Here is a 22461-nt window from a genome sequence, read left to right on the forward strand (position 1 = left end):
AAATCTGACAGCCAAAAATACATTACTTTGAAGTTGGTTCTTGAAAGAATGTTTATGTAGTCATTTTGAAGCAGCTTCTTAGCTGTGTTTTTGAACAGTGAATGGTATCTTTGTAGAAAAATATCTGATTATTATTTGTTAACCCATTCAAAAAAAGCAAGATATGAAAGTATGTGACAGGTAAGTTTAGCTTCAGCAGAGAATTCTCTTCCAGGTACATGCCTTCAGGCATAGTCAAAGCAGGATTTTGGTCACTCAGTTATGCTGCACAGTTTATCTCATTGCTATCAATGACAGATATTAAAGTTCATACAAATGAGTTTCCACTAATCAGAAAATACAGTTGCAGTGAATATATCAGTGAGAACTGCACAAGAAGAGTTAACTGTAATTTTCTCATGCACCAAAGATGTTGAATGGCATAAAATGGAAATAACAGGCTCTAATTCTCATGTTTTCCAGGCACCACAGTGAATGCCACACCATATACTCATAGCATGCAGCCAGTAGTGTTTGTGCAACTCTGCTGGCTCAGACATCTCTGTGTCATGCTATAGGCTTTCCACTCTCTTCACAAGCATAGCTCTTGATTCCATACCAAGAAAAAGTCCCTTTGTCCCCCACCCCACAAGAGGAAATTTTGATGGGTCATAAGCCTTTGTTCATCTACCGCTCAGTGATGAACATCAGCTGAAAAAGAAGCCTGGAGCTACTAATCACTTGCATTTGCTACTAATCATGCATTTGTGAAGAAATGAGCAGGTAAACAAATTTGTAAATAATGCCTTAGTTTAGCACTGTTTCCCAGAACACTAAGAACACTATCATAAATACCCAGTTCTAGTTACTCCTAGTAACCAAAATACATGTAAATGCATGATCAGGAAAGAATTAGGTTTATCATTTTGCTATTAAAATCTAATACATAGCAAATGAAAAGTTGTCCTGCAGAGTTACCATATTAGTAGCCTAAGTGAAAGCTCAAATTACAGTTTTAAAATTCAAAAAAGTGTGGTAACAGAGGTAATATTTGTAAAAGCAGCATCAGAGTATGAAACAATGCTTTCAGTGTGGAGTCACTCAGATAACACTGTCTGACATAGCTAGTTTGTTTTATTGACAACTTCTATCGTGATGCAAAAAACAAAAGCCTGATGGGTAACGCTCCACCCTCATCTCACTTACAGTGTATTTAGGTCTCTCAAGTGGAATATAAGTGGAATCAATTTTGTCTTAAGTGTATATATCAAATAATACTAACAGGGAAAGGTGAAGGAGGATAGTTACCTACAGCATAACAAAAGACTGAAAAAAACCTGAAACCACCTTCACCACCTCCCCTTCCAATTGTTTCTCAGAAAGAACTTTTATGACTGTCAATTAAAATTATACCGAAAATAAGAGAACTAGGAACTTCAGTAATCTATTGCAAAGATGAGACTCAAAGGAAAAAAAATGTTATTAGACATGCTGTAGAAAATCAACTTTATATTTTATATACATGTATTCTGCTCGTTACTGTGTTTTTGCCTTTTTATACGCATGATCGCATTCCAGTCAATGGAGTAATAGCATATTGCAAATACAACATAGCACCACATGGGGGCAATACTGGACAGCTGTTACTTTTCCAACTTTCTGAGAATGAAATCATGTTTATGTTAGTTGAATAACTAAGCAGTGCATTCATACCTGTGTGTCCCAAATGCAGGACTTTCAGATTTTGACGCTTCCTCTATAAGAGGCATAACAATTTTCTCCATTGAGTCCGTAAGAAGAGAAAACGTTGGTTCTACTATGAAATCAATGAAACCTAAAGAAGAAAAAGAGAGAATATCAAATTTTACATTTCTATAGCTCTCAAATCTAAGAAAAAATACTTGATGTCAGGCTGATTTTCTGACTGCAGTCCTGATTCAATATACTAGATGCCACTAGTATAATCCTGAAAAAATCCCCATAGCTAAAACTAAAAACACCTGAAGCTGTACAGATATAACTAGATATTAGTAATTATAGTTTTCCATTAATTTTTCTTGTAAATTGTATGCACTGCCGAAAACATCTACCATTTGAAATTAATAATAATTACTGAATAGACGGGAAGCTAGCACTGAGCCAGGAGGCTAGAAGTCATACTGCCCTTTTTACCATTCAGAGCTTCTTGCCAAGGAGTTAATATTTCAAACTGCTGTTTATTATTCGGTGGAGGTAAAGTGCTATTTCACAGTGTGTAGGAGTGTACTGTCAAATCAGTGAAGAGAACAAGTAATATCCTTAGGAGACAGCATTCATCCCACAGTTCTGAGATGTCAGCTCTGAACAATGTCTTTTACATTTTAAAGTGCTCATCAAGGTATGGAATGACACAGTGAGAGAATGAAGCATTATTCTCTGCTGAGCACTTAATGGAAAAAAAATATGCTAAAACATGAGCTTAGCAAGGGATTTTCAGATGTCTTCATACTGTAACCATGTAACACAGCACAAAGGTGAGCAACAGTGCTTCAGCCTAGAATCTAGCTTCCCTCCTGCAATAGGTAATGACACTCAAGCATTTTGCCTTTCAAGTCCCAGTGAAATGGAATAAAGGACATTTTCAGTGACAAGATCAAACATAAAAACATGCTTCAAGTCAAGGATAAGATGCTGTCATCTATACAATCTCTCACTGAGTACTGTGTTCACTCACATAAAAGACAGAGTTGCTGGTATGTCCTTGTGATTTTTACCAATTTTTATTTCCTTACTATTGCTGAGGAAAAAAGTAATAGAAAAAGCCAAGACTTACATTCCTGAAAACAGGAAACTGAAGTTTGGCCACCATTGATCAAAATGCAATTAGGATTGACAGGAACAGAACGGAGTGGTCCTTGTCAATTCGAGGAGGTTTGACCACATGTAGTTTGACCCCACCACACTGATGGTCTTAACTGCAGTATAAAGATCTGATGTATGAATTAGCTTTAAGTTGAGATGTATCCACAAAGCAGTACCAGGCTTTCAGATTGCAGGAGAGACAGACCTGCAAGTTCTTGAGCAAGAGTCAATCTGTCTGAGGATAAAATTTCCCAAACTCTTAAGTCTACAATAAAATTTGGGCTTATGTTCAGTACCTTGGTTAATCCCTCCCCTACCCCTCCTTGGACCACACATGATGAAATTCTTTCATGTTCTTTTGAGATGAGTACATTTCTGCTCTAGGAGCATATGAGTTTGGTGAACAGATAGGTACAAAGAAATACCTTCTTTAGGATGGCATTTGGAACATTCAATGATGATGGCATTTTGAAAATTCAGAACAGGTATAAGAAATATCCACATGATTTTACAGACTCCTACACATGTGAGAAAAAGAAAAAATCCACAATTTGTCGTTACCTATTTGGGACTGAGCTACCAAAGTAGACTTGCGATCACAGAGTGGGGAAAATTGAAGACCTAAAGCAGCCTCCTTGTCTCCCTGCAAATAACAACGTTTAATGTTATAAGCATGTATCGGATAGCGGGACAGAAAGACAAAAGAAATTGAACATTCTGAGTATTTATTCAACAGATTACTTTGTTGACTTACATTCCAAAAAAAAAAAAAAGCCACAGGTAAAATAACCCTCATTATTTGTCTTTAAATTTTCAGGAAAAGTAAAAGTCAAAATTCTAACTCAGATTTGGCAGATTTTACATAAAGGAACTTACTGCGAGCAAGTTCTCCTGAAATGCAAATGAGATTTAGCATATAAAAAGTCCTTCAATATTCACAATTTAGTCCTGCTGATTCCAGATGTAATGGGATGGGAGATACTTAGACCTGTTTGTTACAGTATGCCAAATATCTAAGTGTTTTCTTCTATTACATTTGTTTACCCAACATGTAAAATTTCTTCAACGGATTTACAAAGGTCTAGTGCATGATCTGATTTGAACTCACTCTGCTGCTGAAACCATAAAAAAGTAGCTCAATTTCATTACAAATATGATTTCTACAACCTCGCTCTGAAAAAATTTCAACATCTAACACATTTAAATAGTTTTTTTGTCGTAACAGTCTTAACAGATGGGGGAGTGGTATCTCCATTTTCAGCATGGTAGACCAGCTGACTCACAAATGCTTAAAAAGTAAGTCTAGCGGTGCAAAAAACCCTAAAGAGACATCTTTGAAAGAAGGTTATAATTTGTGTTGCTGGACAAACCTCTTCCCTCAATCAATGACATTTTGCATACAGGAAAACTATTTCAAGTAAAATGACTCCATATATTACATTAGTCATGGAGAGTGCTGTTTCATGATCATTCAGTGGGGAGCAGTACATGAACATACCACTTGCCCAGAGAGCTCGTCAGAAGCTGATGGATGAAGGGGGCAGCATCAACCTTCCTTAGCCTTTTTGTCATGTATCATTGAACTAGATTTGGCACCAAAAAACCCACTTCAGACACAAGAACAGCTATAGCTTGCAGGTTGTGTTTCATGTGAAAGAGGAGAGTTTTATCATGATGGCCTTTAGATCTTACACCCAAGTGTCCATAGTTTGACTACAAAGTGTAGAAGAATACATGAACACTTACTACTAGGAGTAGTGCTACTGGCACGTCCATGTAAATGCAGGAGTCAGATTGTGATACAATATAAACAAGGATAGTTCTAACAATTTCAGCCGTTGTTGAATACAGAATTTCTAAAGCAATATTAGTTCTGTAATCTCCCTTTAACTAGGTATTAAAGGGGAAAACTCCACACTAGCAAAGAATCAGCCTGATTTTTTTTATGTTTTCATAAACATAAACCAATTATTAATTACTTTGCAATTAATGTACACATAATTAATACTTAAATATCATATAAGTCTAAGTCTACTGTAAACTGTAACAATTGACACAGTACTGATATTCAAATCAATCATTAAAATTTAATGAGATTTAAAATCAAGAAAAAAATCAAAACAGTAAAAAAATTCTTTGCTGAACTTGCTAGACAAAGTCTCTTTTTGTGTTTTTGGATCTAGTCAGACTGGAAGCAGAATGCTACAGGAACTGTGATATTTCTTAAAGTGACTTGAACTATGTGTTTCTTTATTTTAAGGTTTTGAGATGGGTGGGTGTATTTCTATTTTAAACAAATAGCTCAGAGTTTCCCTGGAATTACAAAACACTTTCTGTAGTTGTTGCTTTTAAACTTATAGTGTTGTTAAGCTTTTTTCCTGAAGTTAACACTGGCACATATTTTAACCTTTAGCTGCAGCTGAAGTTTTTTGTCTAGGTGACTGTTCATTTTTTGCTGGTGCTCCCTACTTTGAAAGCTGCTTGTTAAAGAATTGGGTTTGCATCAGCAGTTTCGGACTCTGTTGCTTTTTCCTGGAAGACAGTAGCAGTAGTTGAATTACTATCTTGAAAGAAAAGGAAGAATTAGTGGGTTTTGTATACACTTGGACTCCTTTGTCTTGGCTGATGCAGATTTGGAAATCCCAGAGATTTCCACCACACCCTCTTTCGGATCAACAGGTCAGAGGACGCACAGCCAAGCCAATCTTGGAAGCAAGAGACCTACTGTGTCTAAACTGCTCAGTGCATTTACACATTTAGTTACTTCATTAGATTTTAAATGTGTTTGAACTACTCCACACACACTGTTCTTAGCAGTAAATATAAAGAAGGATTCAGTTCCTTGCACACTCTTCTACAGCCTGAAAGACCTTCACATTCTACACTGCTGAGTTGCAGACATACATACATGGTCATCTGATTCTATTGCTAAGTGCCTCCTCAATTCTTTGAGCAACTTATTTGGGATCCAGTTACTTCTTCTAATGAAAGGATAAAGGAATAACAAAAGCATTAGTTGATCCTACACAATCAAGGACCAGTGTGGCACAGTTTATTGCTAATGCTACATGCACTTGATGGGACACATTGCCTCAGTGTCCCATGGGCTCTGTCTAGTTTGTCTCTCTGTGCCTAAAATGTTTTTACAGTTGGTCATTTCTGACCTTTTCAATATATATACAGGGCAATCTGCTCCTCCTTTTTCCTCTGAAGTTCAAAATCCTCATTATTTCCATTTATAGAAGTAGACACAAACTCATGACTCTATTCAGTATTTCCACAGAACTCAGTCCATTCATTATTTAGATTAAGGCACCAGCTCTCCAAACTGTCTCCACATTGCAAAGCCCAGAATCAAGGATGTCCCGATGCTTCCTACTGGGAATTCGTATAAAGAATCACTGGGAACAGAGCAAGAACCTTCTAGGGCAGATGGTTCAAACAATCTCATGGTTTAACATACTAAATTTTTATTTGCCTGACCCCTTTCTCCAATGTGACCTATCTGATTTGAAAATGCCAGCATATAGCAAAAAAATGACAATCAAACTGAGCAAGACATAGACTGTTCTGTTATCTGTATCAAGTATTTTTAAAAGCCATGTCTAACTGCAGAAATTGTGTAATACCTAAACTGGTTTTTGGTTATCAATTGTACTTCAGTAACTGTTACGTTAAAAATGTGCAAGGTTGCAAATATTCATTACAGGGAGACTATTCACCCTTTGGAGAGTATTTTTTTTTCACCTGACAAGGTGAGTAAACAAAATGGCAGCAGTGACACCAACACCTACTGGGCTTTCTTTTTGAATTCAGTATCTCACAGGCATGAAAAGACTTTCACAAAAGTGTGTCTTCATTCCTGCGTTAGGCCACAGTGCTAACAGGACAATACATTCTAACCTCTGGCTTTCGATCAGGCTGTTATGAAAGCAAAACCTCCAGATCTATGTGGCATCGGCATGGCAAGCACTTGCAAGGAAAAGAAAGAGGAGTGCTTTCTGAAATGTGGAGACAACTTTTTGTCGTCTTTGCTGAACATGAGTTCTTCCTATTTTCAGGTCTCTCATCCTACCCTGCTGGTTCTTCTTTTTAACTGAAAGCATATATAAATCTCTGTCTAAAAAATGCAAACAGTTTGACAAGTTATATTATAATTGAAAGAAAAAAAATGCTACAACACTCAGAATGCTGGTATCAGCTGAAATAGATACAGAGCTATAACAATTTCATCTTATTCATGCACATAAAAGTTGAATTAATGTCTGTGGTATGTATGAAGAGTAAGGAATATATACTTCTGACTATGCTTGTCAATCACAACCAACAGCATCCTTGCTGGTAGACTCATGAAAAGATTTAATTGTGTAACCATTGCTTCTTGAACTAGATTTATTAAAAGATTTTTAAAATGGCACCTGTCGAAAAAATTCTTCCATCAGGGCCATGGTCCACCGGTAGTGCAGTTCCCAGGATTTTGCTGGATGGCTTATGTCTGCTGCATGTAGAATCAAAGACATGGCTTTGGCTTTGTCTACCCTGTCAATTCAAGGACATGCTCCAATTATCTCAAAACAAAAGCAACTATTTAAATTCTTTTCTAATACATGAGCTCATTGAAAGACTATAGATAATGAACATAATGGAAAATAACCTACCCCTCTGTCTGCTGTAGAGTATGTCGCATCGTTTTAATTTGTTGAAAATGACCCGACATATCTGTAGACAAGACCATCTCAATGACCAAGCTGCGCAACTCCCTAAGGATAATTAAAAGCAAAATGACTGATTACAATTCATTTATTCTATGTATGTTGCATTTGTTTAAGTACTACTTGTTAATTTATAACTTTCTAAACAACATCACGGGTTTATTACATTTTAAAAAGCATTTAAATAAATTATTAACAACTTGAATGTTGTATCCTAAAGGGATTTTGTGAAAGTAATGTACTTCAGAAAATACACCCTGTCATCATTTTCAGAGTCACAGTGTTTTGTAATTCCTCTTTTCTAGCGCATAAACCAAAATTACATGAAGTTCTATCATCCATTATAAGTATTACCTTGATTTTATAGTAGTATTAAAAAAACCCAAACAGTTGGTCTCTGGGCTTACCACCACATAAGAGGACATTACTGTCCTGATATTAGTGCAGAACAGGCATAACAGTAAACCGAGGAAGAAGGCTGTGAAAACACTCAGAAGAGCAAAAGGTATTAATATCTAAAACTAAACCAACTTTATACCAACATATGAACATTATGGCAAACTGCCCTTCACCTCAAAAATACCTTAATGCCTATTTCATGAATCAGAACAAGTTTTTGATTTGTGATTTATCTATATCTTGGTATTATGCTAAGAGATGTTTGCTTGTCCATCAGCTTTCTAATAAATGAATATGAAAACAGTAAAACAGGAATCTGTAAGAAAGTGTATTAATTCTGATTTTATATGAAAGCACAATAATTTAGTCAACAATAATTACTTTCCTTGATGTAGAAGAATGGTCTATAGACTATATAGGAGTCTACTGCATCTTTATTTACATGCTTTTTAAACGGCCTAGGAGGATTTATGTGCAAGTGTTTCTTATATGTATACTGGGGAAAATTCACCACATCAAATCTTTGATTATGTGCATCTATCTTCATGATCACATCCCCTATCTTAAGGACATTAAAGTATCATAGAATCATAGAATGGCATAGGCTGGAAGGGACCTTAGAGATCATCTAATCCAACCTCCCTGTCATGGGCAGGGACGCCTCTCAACTAGATCCGGATACTCAAGTCTTCATCCAGCTTGGCCTTGAACACCTCCAGAGAGGGAGCACCTTCAACATCTCTGGGCAATTTATTCCAAAGTCTTGCTGCCCTCGTACTGAAGAATTTCTTCCTAAGATCATTCTCCTTCAACTTAAACCCATTTCCCCTTGTCCCATCAGTGGACATTCTTGTAAAACGTCCCTCCCCAGCCCTCCTGTAGGTTCCCTTCATGTACTGGAAGGCAGCTATTAGGTGCCCTCAAAGTCTTCTCTTTTCAAGACCGAACAATCCCAGCTCCCGCAGCCTGTCCTCGTAGCAGAAGTGCTTCAGCCCCTGGATCATCCTTGTGGCCCTTAATGCCTATTACAATAGTAGAATCCTACTTTAGTCATTCTCACTGATCTTTCATGTTGCATTGATATCTTTGATTTACTTAATAATGCAGTTTCTTCAAAGGACTATGTTTTAAAGAGGTAAATTGCAGTTTTCTTTAGTGCTGTTAGAACAGTTTGTTATAAAAACTATCAAGACTGCTTTTGAGACAAATTAGCTGCATAAGTAAGTTGATACTCCTCATTGATTTTTTTTTGTACTTATTCCTGATTTGCTTTGATGTAACTCAAAGATTCAATCCTTCACCTCTACTGAGTAATAAGCAGCCATAGCAACTTGTGTTTAGAAAATGCCTTACCTTATCTGACCTCATAATAAGATACTAATTAATTTGCATCCCAACTGTTCCTCCTCCAAATTGCTTTGAAATTGCACCCTTCAAAACCAGCCAAACCCAATAGAAAAAATAAAAAGAACAAAAAAAAGAACAGCAAACACTGCATGAAAATGGAGGAGTCTGTATTATTAAACCCTGTACGACTGAAATACTTATAACTTTCCCTTTCTGCGGGAGATTTTCCTAGGCTCTCTACCCACATTCTGCAGTTGTTTCCTGCCTGTGTCCCCACTCATCATCAACCGAGGCATGGAAAATTGAGAACTGATGAGAAAACATTAAATAAAGCTCTACTAGAGCTATGAATGCTCTGTCTACTACCATTGTGCAGATGATTACTCTTGGACTTAAATCATTCTGAAACTGTTTCCCAGGGGAAACAGACTGCCTCAACTTCCATATTGAAGTAGACCTCATCTGGTCTCGTAGGTAACTCCTGGACAGAAATCTCTGCCTGCTTCATTACGCAGCCCACAGCTACAGGCATTGGGACAACACTGTTAGTATTGCTCATGCTACCACAGCAAAAAGATGCGTAAGTGGTGTTGTCTTCAGTTCTACAACAGGAAGTGGTAATGGTATTCATGTCCAGTACATAGTGGGCTTTTTGAGGCCCACAACTGGAAGTTTATTGGTTTTGAGTATACAGTTTCCATTTGTCTTAAGTAAACTGTCATGTCCTGTGCTGTCATCCTTTCTTAACCCTCCTATATCCATACATCCTGTGAATAGAATATTGTAAAAAAATAGTTGTAAAATGATGGGAAAAAATTACATGAATAATGCTTTAATAAACAAGAGACAAGGGGTGGCAGTTAACCAGTAAAAAGAAACCAGCTTTACCTGGATTTGTCCACGATAAAGACATTTAGTCAACTGGAAACTAATGAAAAAATACAAGAAAGGGCTAAGATGAGAAAATCCAAGTTGGGAACTGAAGACACAAGGTTTATCTTGCAGTCCTGCTTTCCTCAGACAGAAGACTCCCAGACAAGCTGTTCATCAGTCACTGTATATGGTGCATTTTTTTTCTTTTAGTCTTCTTTGTATAATCAGGTAATATACAATTGTATGCCTTATGACTGGAATGGTTTGAGACTTTAATAGTGCCTGACCACTTATAGTTGACGATGTAACACATGGGGTGCTAGAACACTCCATGTAAATCAAAGGAGAAAGGGGGAAAAAAAGAGATTGAGTTATCTAGGGGTGCTAAGTGAGAGAAACAGGACAATATGAAAGACTGGAATATGTTTCCAGAGTTGAGAAAAGAGTGAGAAATGACTATGAATGTCACATGCGTTATCCACAAAGGACATCCTCATCAGAATGCTGGCAGTGTTTCGCTGCTCAGACCCAAATCCCATGTTTTAAACTTAATTGAAGTTGACAGTTTATTAGTGCATTTATCTTCTTAACATTAGGATGTAGAAAAGAAAATGTAATACTATAAAGTCATTCTCAGTCATTTTTCTTCATCTTGCTGAAATAATTAGCAGAACTACTGTTTAAATAGGCAGTAATGTTAATTTTTTTAAAAAAAATAAATTGCTGCAACTCAAGAAAATATCTGACAGTAGTCAAGAAATTTATCAGTCCCAGGAAGTACATTAAAAAGTGGAACAAATTATCACTTCAATTTACTGCCAATTTGATTCAGCACAAACTTCAAAACTCATAGTCTAATAGCATAAATTTCAGTATAGAGTCAAGAAGTTCACTCTAGTAATAATTATAAAATTGAAGAGCTTCTTTTAAGTGGCGAACAGATCTGTCATCACATCGATGAACAAAAGTATCTGATGACAGGATAACAGGAATTTTTGGATATTAGAAATGAATACCAGGAAACCATCATTTCCATGACTGACTCTCTAAAGTATCAGACTTCAACTGGTTGCGCAGGTTCTCAGACTGGCATGCTGTGGAATTTAGTGGTTTGTTTGAAGGTATAGATTGTATTTGCCTAGCTAAGTGACATCTCTTTTAAGTTGTTCAAATAGCCCCAACAAGAGACCATAAATTCTACTTTCTCTGGTTGCTAAATCCCACCAAATTCAAATTGGATGCACTGAATGGACTGAAGCTGTGCAGCCACTCTATACAAACAAAATTCGCAAAACTAAAGTAAGATCCTCCAGAAATCCTAACTGGGTTACAGTGAGAGGAGACTCAAAAGCAAGTGCAAACACACCCAGTATATGACTGAGCAATTTCCAAAGGAGTGTGGTAGCTTATCACAGGTTCAAAAACCACAGAGAAACTAAACGCAACAGAAGTTAGAACAATGGGTCCATAACAGGACTGGAAAAAGAAGTGCGGGAAGATCCAACCAAGCAATCTATGCAGAGAAGAGTGTGCTTCAGAAATGTGAAGAGAGTCTATCACATTTCTCCCTTTATTCTGTGGCAGTCCACTGGAGCAGTATGTATAAACGTCACACACCAGGAAAGGATAGGCTCCTCTTTCCAGTGACAAATACTTTCTTTCACAGGAGTTTCCATCTTATCACTCTTTTCCCCAGTGAAATAACCAGAGGGAATGACTGGGTGCACTGTACTAGCTGGCAGAGAGACTTCTGTCAGCTGGAGCAACTGCAATCATACTCATTTCTGGTTTCCTTCGACAATGAACGAGCCAGGACTGGTGAAGCACAGAAGTGTCTTCAAGCTATTCTTGGTCCAGTCCTGAACTGAAATTCAACTGAAGAAGATCTGCCCCTTTCTACCTAGATGCATTCTCTGGTAGGAAACAATATGAAACAACACCACTTCAAAAAAACATACTCCAGGCAGCAAGTCTATGAAGATTTGAAAAACATTAGCTCTCCACAATGAGGGTTTTAAAAGACAAAATAAAAGCCTCTGATGGCTCTCCACTGGCACGATCACTTTTTCCATACTCAATAGCTAGAATAAGCAAAAATAGGTTCACAGAGACCTATTAGGCCCAAAATTATCAGGCCCAAAACAGTTCCAAGCACGTTGGCAATGAAAATCAAGGTGTATATGGCAATTACTTCTAAAATATATAATTTACTTCCAGAAATCTTTCTCCAGAGTTATACTTAAAACACAAGCTTTATGATAACTAAATCCAAATGACTATCCTCTGAGAAGAAATCTTTTATGAGAATGAAAAAGTGAATGCTTCCTCTCACACGTTGTATTAAAAAAAAAAAAAAAGCTTTAATATTAAGTGTCTTGAAGTAGCTACAGAAAAATAATGATTTGAGAACCAAAAGGTTAAAAAAAAACTTTCAATAAATGCTTTCTTTAGGGGTAAGTAAAATCATGTAAATCTACCATGCAAAACATGGTAATCTGTAAATATATGTATCTGTAAAGACACACCACACCAAAATTAGGTCTGAGATCCATGTAATCCTTCATAAATGTGTAATTTTGTGAAAATAAAAATAAAGTGGCGTATAGCTTTGTTATTCGTGGTAGCATAATTCATAGGAGAAGACATTCCTGGAAGCACAACATCTCTCTTTTGTCTTCACAGTCCACCTATTTAAAAGTTATTTTAGGATCTCTGAATAACAGCTATCTTTACAGAAACACACAGAAGACTCGTATTTTAAATTCTGTAGTAGCATTCAAAGAAATACAAAGATAACGTGCCCTTTCTAATAATGGATAAAGTCTTATCTCTAGCACTTGTTGTGGTCTTACATATCTTAGTATTTGTGACATATCAATTATGATCCTGATTATTTCAGCTGGTCAGTTTTTCTTCAAGAATTACACTAAAAATTAGAAGAAAAAAAGAGATTTCTATAGTGCTTCCGGGCCTTTATTATTTTTGGACTCTCCAGCTAATTCATTTTTTATTGCTTAGCCAAGATGTGACTGCTGTGCTGTGTTACACACCAGAAATCCCAGAGGCAGCAGTGGTCAAGCTGGCGGCAGAGCGTGACTCTGCACCGAGGTTTTAAGCCACTCTTAGATGAAGGTAACCAAGCTCAGGAGGGACAGCACTGTGAGTTTCCTGAAGAGCTATCTCATCTGAGACACTGTCCACACAGTCCAACACTGTGCATCATAAATGCACAACCTCATTTGGAAAATTACATGAAGTTTCCCAAACAGTACTTCTTTACAGCACAGCAGCCTTCCTTGAGCTCTAAATAATCATTACTCTTCCCAGTGCCAAAGTTTCTTCCTGTAATTTGAACTCTTAAAATAGACTCCACAGGGAAGGCCTGATGTCTTTTTACTATTTTTAAATACTGAAATCAAGTTTGAATGTCACAGTAGGCCTTACCTCCAGTCATCTTTGGTTAAATTTGCCAGGATGTTCATCTCTTCCTCTTGCATGAGTCTATAAGCAGCACTTACATGATGATTTTCAAGAACAGAGCGATCATTGTATAATATTGCAACATCTGACCTAGTGTTAAAAAAAAGGGCAAAATTTGAAACAGCATCCTGATGATTGTACTGGGAATGGTAGGACTATGCATACTGTATGAGAACTATTGACAATATGTATATCAAACTACGTTTATTTGTTCCTGTTTTATTAAATACTGACAAAGTTTCCATCCTAAATGCATTCAAAAATATCATCAGACTATTGTATATCTTGCTGTGGGGAAGTCATATTTTTTGGATGTGTATGTTTTATTTATATGATATAACTGTGACACAAATTTTTGAGCTTCAACAGAAACGCTTTGATTAGACTACTCAAGAGTACTCTTAGGCAATACAACTATTTAAAAAGCAACGCATTCACCAACAGAGGACACTCCACACATAGCATGGGTATTGACAAGTTACTACCCCTGTTCCGAGAGAGATGTGCTTTGGCCCATGTCACTCATAATCAGAAGGAGCTGTAAATAATAAAATAGTTAAAAATTTCATTTTCATGTTTTAAACAGATGCCACATTTTGTCAGAAAACCAAAAAAACCTTATCTGATTGCATTCAAATGTTTCCTGAACCTAAGCCTTACCATTATGCTAGCACCCTCAACAGTATCCTTTCCCTCTTAGCCGACAATAACCAAATTACATACAAATTTTCACATGCTATGGATTTATCATAGCTTCAGACGTCATTAATTCTTGGGGAATTTGTTTCCCCAAGACCTGGTCTGACTTGCTAAGCAACCTTGGGTCTTCCCTCTGCTGAGCTTCCATTCTGCTAAAGCTATTCTCAGTATTTCAAGTTGGTCGACTGAGAAGTCTGTACTAGAAGAAAGGTGTAATGATTTAGCAGTGCAGCTTACTATGATATTAAAAAGGTAAATTCAATCTCTTGTTCTGCTAAGCAATAGCATATATTCAGTGTAATCATCCGTGTGTACAGTATGGTATCAAGGATTCTAACAAACTGGAAAGTGGATAACCTACCTAAATAATGACTATACATACATCCTTAATCCTAATTAAATCACGGGAAAAATCTGTGATTTGCCAATCGCATATGTTTATGAAGCACACTCTGATCCCCAGATTCTTCAAAACAGTGATAAGATTTGCTGTGACGAGGGCAGCCATTTCATCAGCCTTTCTCAGGCAAAAGCAGCCAGAAATCATGGCCCTGGGATGCCACACTAGGGCCAAGTTCCGCTAGGAGGGAAGAATGAGCACCATCACAAAACAAATACCTGTTCACAAGTATGCCCAAGTAAAATTCAAAGGCTAATAGCTTAATTGATTTTCCACTTTTGCAATACTTCAGAGCAAAATATTAAGGACAAAAATAGAAAAGTAATATAAACTTGGAACTACAAATTGAAGTATATTTTTGGCCAGACTATACTGAGGAAGAAAAGAATTATGTCTCTATTTCAGCTGCAGATCTAGAATTTGGTCACTACTAAAGGGCACATCTCAGGCAACAAGTATGTTATAGATTTAATTTAAATGTAACCATTAAGCACTTCATCTGTATAGGTGAGCATGAGGATGCTTCTGTTCAAAGTACTAGTATGTCTAGCACAGAGCTGCTGTTAGAATATGTCAGTGCTTTACTGAAATAGTTTTTTTTCAAGAACAGATAAAAACTCCTTAACTGAGGGTACTAAAATCAAAGTACAGTCTAGTGTAATAGAACAATAAAATATGTTGTACCAAGGTAAGTATCAGGTATACCATTTATCACTCAGTAATGGATTGGTCAGCGAGTTTGCTTTGATAAGCTGAAAATATTTTAAGGTATATGCTGTTGTTCTGCACCAGAGGCTAGTACGATACCCTGTGTCTGTATAAGAATACAGTTAGCCTGACTTTCAGATTGGGTTTCTTCCTAGATTTCTTTTTTTTAACTACTGCAGATGTTTTCAAAACATGCCAGGAGAGGATTCACGGCAGGTGTTTCTAAAACTGTACTTGAAGGTTTCTCCCTCTGTACTAGGACCCTTTCAGTTTAATACATGACTTGAAACAAAATGTAGCACCTGAAATAAGCGCAGACAACACTGCTGAAAAAGAAGTGGTATTTCTCTGAGGACACTATAAAGGAAATATCTGAGTTTGAAGCACCAGAATTTAAGCAAGTAAACAGAGGGGTGAGGGGTTTTCAAGTCTGTGTTCTGAATCTTTATGAAATCTCCCTTGACATGTCAGCTCCAAAATACAATGAGCTAAAACACTATGGAGCTAACTCCTTACTTTTCCACACTGTCTTTGTTCCTTCAATCAGCCCCATTAACAGAGGTTAAGGAAGCAATTAATAAAACCAGGAATGACCTGGCTGCTTCCTGACTGTATCAGTAAGAGGTGTGTCACAGCTCAGATCAATGAACAGCAGACTCCAGAGACTTCTTCACTTACCTTGTCTGAATATGAAAATTGTTTGTGGTCCCAGTATGTTCATAATCATGGACTGCAGCTGCAAAGATCATTGCTAAGATTTCCAGTTCTGTGAGCCAGTGCTGGTAAACAAAAAACAAAACTTAGTCATATTTTCTAAAATACCCTAACTCAGATTGAACATTCCAGTACCAGAAATGTTTTGCATTACCTTCAACTCAAGTAAACTTGATTCTTGTCCTATTCCAGGTAACTACATATCCATAACACTTCAGTATTATAGAGTAAAATAACTTGTAATTATGATTTCTCTAAGACCATGTTAACGTCCTTATGGTCACTAGCAAAGTAAATATTGGCAGTAAAAAATACAGGAAGTTATTACAATAATCATACGGTATACTTTGTAGCTGTTCTGAGTAGGAAGTATCTAATCTGCTAGTCCATACCTGGCACTTGCCAAATTATGGCGTATTCACCTAAAAACTTTATATGAAGTTAAGGTTATAATTTGTCTTTTAGCAAACCATATATTCAATTCATAATAAATTCTAGTTCAATATCAGCATTTACTATATTTTACCAGTGTTCAAAATTAGACTCATCGGAAATTTTTTTGTTCTAAATTTTATCATACTTTGTAATAATGCAAAAAAAGGGTGCATAAAGCTAGTATACAGTTACACAGAACAAAAGGTAATATGGGTCATGTATACAAAATAATGCAGGCCCTAGGGTTTTGTGCACTTTATACTTCTTGCTAATTGAGGCTGTTCTATATCACTTGGTTTGGAAAATAACCTCTATTATTTTATATTTCAAGTCCTATTTCTTGAATGATAAATCATCCTTGAGGAGAAAATTTACTCCATCTAAAAATGAGTGCAGAAAAATAATATGACAATTAACCCCCGCAGTCATAGGACTCATTAAGTCAAATGCCAGTCAAGCATTTCCACGTACATTTCAGATTTTTTTAGTGTAGAAGTAAGCTTCCGTAATAAGGGATAAAAGAACTAACTCACTCTTATGCATCCATATATGCACATACATGTGTATGAGTGGATATAAGATGTATAAGCTGCCAATAGTAGTACTTATTTCAAAGAAGAAAGGAAACAGGCAAGATCCATAAGTAACTGAGAATAACGAAATAGCTCATTTAGTGACAGAATAAGACTGCTCAGGAACAACAAGTACTGGCTGTTAGTGAAGCAGTATAGATTTGAAAAGGTCACAACAGAGGAATGCGAATGTACTGTAAGCAGTTCTAAAATTGGAAACGATGACCTTCATCGCATTGTGTGTCACAAGAAACCAGGCCATGACCGGTCCTGGCTTTCACAATGTTTTCAACATACCAAACAGAATAGAAACCCAGAAATAACTAGTAACTAATGCTAAACCCTTAAAAAGATCAGCTTTTTTAGTAGCCAAAATCATCACTAGACAATGCATTTATAAGTAGAAGAACATTCCTTACAAACAATACCTATGGGCTACATGGAAACTTGATTCAGTACTCTATGAGAGCAAGCATTCTGGAGACTAGCCGTACAGTTAAAATTCAGATCAGTATTCAAATAAGTGAACCAGAGAAATTCTTTAGCTAAAGGATTTCTAAGGAAGCAGGATAAAGCTCTTAGAGATACAATTAACAAATGGTTTTCTCAAAGGGAAAGGGAAAAACATGTATCTGGAGGTCTGCAAGACTGCAAAGAACCTGCTTCCCTCCAGTTGATAGCATGCCATGCAGGTGTAACACCTATTGGAAAAGATCTCACCTACTGAGAGATGTTTTCCAGTATTTATAAATTGCTAGTAGGTAAATAGACTCATTTCAACTTTTCCTGACCTGTGGTTGAAACTATTTTTTTAAACAAAGATAGATTAAAAAATGAGTAAGAAAGGGAGTCTCATAATGCACTTACTGACAGTAAAGACATTTTTTCCTTTAGCTTGAGCAATACAGGTATGTGGGAGGAGAAAAAGGATGGTGGGAAGATGATCGATGATGACTCAGAAGTTCTTCACAATATGTATTCCCTGGGACTTGGATTCTTAAATTTTTATAAAGATGAAGACTTCGTAAAAGCAACCTTGAGTTATATATTTCAGTCGTATCATCTGAGATTTAATCTCCTGGGAACACTAGTAGATTGTGTGCCACCTGTGATATCTAACTTTCCAACACATTGATCTGAGGTGGCTGGATTCTTTTTCTTAATATAGACAGTAACTTGTGGAAAAATCCAATGATAATTTTATTTCTTTAACTGTGACTCTGAATATGTGTTATTCTTCACTGGAATCTCTCTAAGGGCTTATGGAGAAGTATAAACTCTGACCAGCCAAATTTTTATGGCAAATGCTGAAACATGGCTGTTTTCCAGGTGCCTATAAAAGTTAAAAAATATATGACCTCAACAACAGGAATCATGAAAGGGATTTTCTAAAATTCAACTTTGAAACATTTGCTTCAGTATGTCTTTGAGAAGTGAACAGGGATGACAGCAATTATTTGCAAGATTTGGGAGTTAGTATCAGCTCCACAATGTACAACAAAAGCACAAGAACTTCAATCTGGGATCTGTAAAAATCACCCAGAATTTTGATACAGAATTGCATCAAATTGACTTCAACACAGGTATTTGCTAGAAGATACAGCAGAGTTAAAAGAGGCATTACAATAGACATACTCTGAAAACTACAGCTTGAGAAGCATACCTCAAATTGTTATTGGGTAGGATTCTGTGGGGTTAACCAAGCAATGGGAAAAAACCTAGCAAGTTAAATAGAACATTTCCATGATACTGATGCATTCTCAAACTGCAAATGACATTTGGGACAGAAATACTTTGCAAGCTGTGGATCGCTAGTCCCTCTTTCAACACTGATTTCTAAAAATGTTCCTTCTGCCTGGCAAGCTACATCTGTTTGAAGGCACTCTTGTCTAAGTGTTGTCCTAGTTAGATATCTTTCCAAGAACTTTCCAGTATTGTAATTCAGCAATTCAAATGTGAATATTTAAAGCATGGCCTGATTTTACAGGGATATTTTATAGCAGCATTGCAACAGTAATCAGGTTTTACAGCAAAGTAACAACAATGAAATCTAATCTTTTCTGAAAACAATTGAACAAATCACAGCAAAGTGCAGTTACAAGATTAAGATGCTAATATTGTAAAAATGGAGTTGGAGATGCCTTTCTCATTCTTGTGTGCACCTGGTGGAATAACAGATACTCAAATACAAAAACCAGTTCCTTCATCTGGTGTTTAGAGATACACAAAGTGTGTTGCGAAGCTGTTTAATCAATGCCTAAGATAGCTAGGAGAGCTCTGGAAGTTGAAACCTTGACCTCGCACCACAAACAAAATCTGGATTCTGCTGTCTTTTTTGAAGGGCAGAGGGGCACAGTTACAAAGGGATGTTTATAATGTATAATACAATAAAGGGATGTTCCTCCACGTTAAGCTGATAATCCAGGTATATATCTGCAAGAAAGACATGTCTCATATGCTTGCAATTGTTCTTACAGTAGAACACAAGGGTAGGATAGGAATCATGACCTAATATCTTCATTTTTCTTTCTTTTATTAAAATATTGTTTCAATAGGTGAACATCATATGCAACAATTTTTGAGTCATCTTGGTAAGAGCTGTCTAGTCTATGCTCCAGTCTGACATGGAAGTCTTTCTCAAGAAAACATCTCAATAGCAGAAAGAATCTTGGATGGTGAAGACTCCAGGCTTCACACTGCAAATAGCACTTGTGTTAAAACGTGACTTTAAAAACTTGATGCTTAGAAGCACAACACTTCCTCCAAATAGTAGACTCAAACCCTGTTATGCCCAGGGACTTGTTCTTCCCTCCACTGAAGCCAAAGGCAAAGCTGTCACCAAGAAAAGGCTTAAACGTAAATGAATGACTGTCTGTTGTGTATACACTGGAGCACAAACATCTAGAGTAAGCCCTAAAATTTTCCTTTCCAAAAGTCTTTTGGAATTGTTTCATGGCTCTGCAAACAGAAGTCAGACACTATCTCTTCGCACTTTTTTTTTTTTATAGGAAGTGAATTTGTATTGAAGACAAATCATCAAAAGGCCATTGACAGAGATGTCCATTTTCCTCCAGTCAGTGTTTACTTTTGTCTAACAAGCTGATAGCGGCAAGACTCCCACTGCTGGTATTAAATCTAAGGTAAGTGTTTAGAGCAAAAATGCGTGCACAGACTCATTTCAGTTCCAGAGCAAATGCTAAAATATTTTGGGATACCGCACCACTGCAAGGCTAATGCAACCTCTTGCCTGCCATAAGCACACACAGTATGGAAAAGTAGTCCTAAATAAGGTTGGAAACTAAACGAAAAAGCAACTGCAGGATATCTGAGTGAGCCTGCACTGATTGAGTACATCTTTCAATGGCCAGGACCCCAACAGATACTAAAGCTTCCTTGCCTATCACACCTCCCAGGCTCTGATGTGGAAGCGAAAAAATCTCACCTGCCCACTCCTGCAAATATATCACTTTTAGTATGATATATAATACCCAAGCCCAGGCAATGTAAAGCAAAAAGGATTTAAGGAGGAAATTTTTTCTTCTTTTTCTTCACGTCCACCTTGAAAGATCTATTAAAATGACATAAAATTCACAGTCTGAATGGTAGTTTGGAATCTCTCTCTAAACAATTTTCAAGGGAGCATTTTCCTTAAAAAAAGGCACACGTACACATTTATACAAAAAAGTAGAGTCTGAGAAAAGGAGGAAATTGAACTTTGAAGTATCTCTTACCATGATACCAGTGTGAATCATTATGTAATGCACAGTTTGAGTAACGTCAGCTGCATGGATCAAATTGTGGTACGGATTTTTGTATTTGCTGTAACCAACTTCAAGAGCTTCAGCAAATGAAATAAGATTGGGAACAGGGATCTGGAGGAAGCAAAAATTAAAATAAATGTATTTTTTTTTTCCTGCAACAGCAGGAAAGTTAACCATGCAATAAATAAACCACAAATAAATATACCATAGAAATTAGCTAACAAGCAACAACAACAAAAAATAATTTAAAACATAATGGTCTAGATGCATCAGGGAGTCCTCACACAATTCTTGTACACATTATATCTCTCTACATACAGTATGCACAGAATGAGGTTAGTGTACAAGGGGCTGCAGAGCTACTGACCAAAAAGTTTTTAAAACATCTGTCTGTACCAGAAATGCATAAATTTCTCATATAATAAAGGCATGACAGATAGGAGTCTAACAATAGGATTATCTCTGTTTCTTCACCAGTTTTACCTTGCCCGAGACAAGGTTTCCTTGATTCTGATAACACGACTTTCCTTCCTTCTCTTCCTCCAGACAACGTATGAAGTACAGGTACTATCTAGTCCCACTTATTTTCCCATTGTGCTGGTTTTGGCTGGGGTAGAGTTAAATTTCTTCACAGTAGTGAGTATGGGGCTGTGTTTTGGATTTGTGCTGGAACAGTGTTGGTAACAAAGGGATGTTTTAGTTATTGCTGAGCAGTGCTCGCACAGAGTCAAGGCCTTTTCTGCTTCTCTCCCCATCCCACCAGCGAGGAGGCTGGGGGTGCACAAGAATTCGGGAGGGGATCACATGTGGGACAGATTACCCCAACTGACCAGAGTGATATCCTAGACCATATGGTGTCATGTGCAGCAATAAAACTAGGGCAGACTGGTGGGAGGGCCACCGTTCAGGGACCATCTGGGCATCTGTTCGCTGGTTGCGAACAATTGTTTTCATTTGCATAATTTCTATTTCTTGGGCTTTATTTCTCTCTCTTTCTTATTCTCCTTTTCATTACAATTTTATTATTGTTACTATTACTATTATTAATAAAAATAATAATGTCAATTATAAAACTGTCCTTATCTCAACGCATGAGTTTCTCACTTTTCCCCTTGCAATTCCTTCTTCCTATACTGCTGGCACAGGGAGTGACAAGTGGCTACAGGGTGCTTAGTTGCCGGCTGGGGTTAAATCACAACACTCTTATAATGAAATGACATTTTCCTTAAGATTTTTTTCTTTATTTAAAAGCCATGAAGAGTAAACAGTGGGTCTGAGACTGGGCTTTAAGCACACTGAGCCAGTAACATTGTGTACTTTCTGACTGTGGTGTTAATGGTAACTCTGGTGTGGTTCTCCAAGTCTTCTGGGACTTCAAGCACCCAAACCTTGAAGGAAAAAGCTTGATAAGAAAAGCTGAGTCTGGATTATCAGTTACAATTAAAATATTCAAACTAACTCCAGGGTGAAGCAGCCTTTTTGAAAGGAGTTTTGCAGTGGAATGATTTTGAAACTATAATGAACTTTCATTTGGTACTGTT

At 36.9% G+C, this 22461-nt stretch overlaps 1 protein-coding gene across 1 annotated transcript in view; it reads right to left on the bottom strand.

Annotated features, from left to right (window-relative positions):
• The window catches only part of LOC104274155 (calcium/calmodulin-dependent 3',5'-cyclic nucleotide phosphodiesterase 1A-like), a gene marked incomplete at its 5' end in the record, with an annotated part of 37962 nt that extends 16931 nt beyond the window's left edge, over nt 1-21031 (bottom strand). Inside the window, 7 exons of the mRNA XM_009869698.1 lie at nt 1693-1813; nt 3382-3463; nt 7239-7359; nt 7479-7580; nt 13596-13721; nt 16117-16217; nt 20891-21031. Of these exons, the coding sequence (XP_009868000.1) occupies nt 1693-1813; nt 3382-3463; nt 7239-7359; nt 7479-7580; nt 13596-13721; nt 16117-16217; nt 20891-21031 (794 nt within the window). The remainder of the gene's footprint in view (nt 1-1692; nt 1814-3381; nt 3464-7238; nt 7360-7478; nt 7581-13595; nt 13722-16116; nt 16218-20890) is intronic.
• Nucleotides 21032-22461: the final 1430 nt, after the last annotated feature.

This window comes from Apaloderma vittatum, unplaced genomic scaffold (assembly GCF_000703405.1).
Source record: "Apaloderma vittatum isolate BGI_N311 unplaced genomic scaffold, ASM70340v1 scaffold22795, whole genome shotgun sequence".
Lineage (NCBI taxonomy): Eukaryota > Metazoa > Chordata > Aves > Trogoniformes > Trogonidae > Apaloderma > Apaloderma vittatum.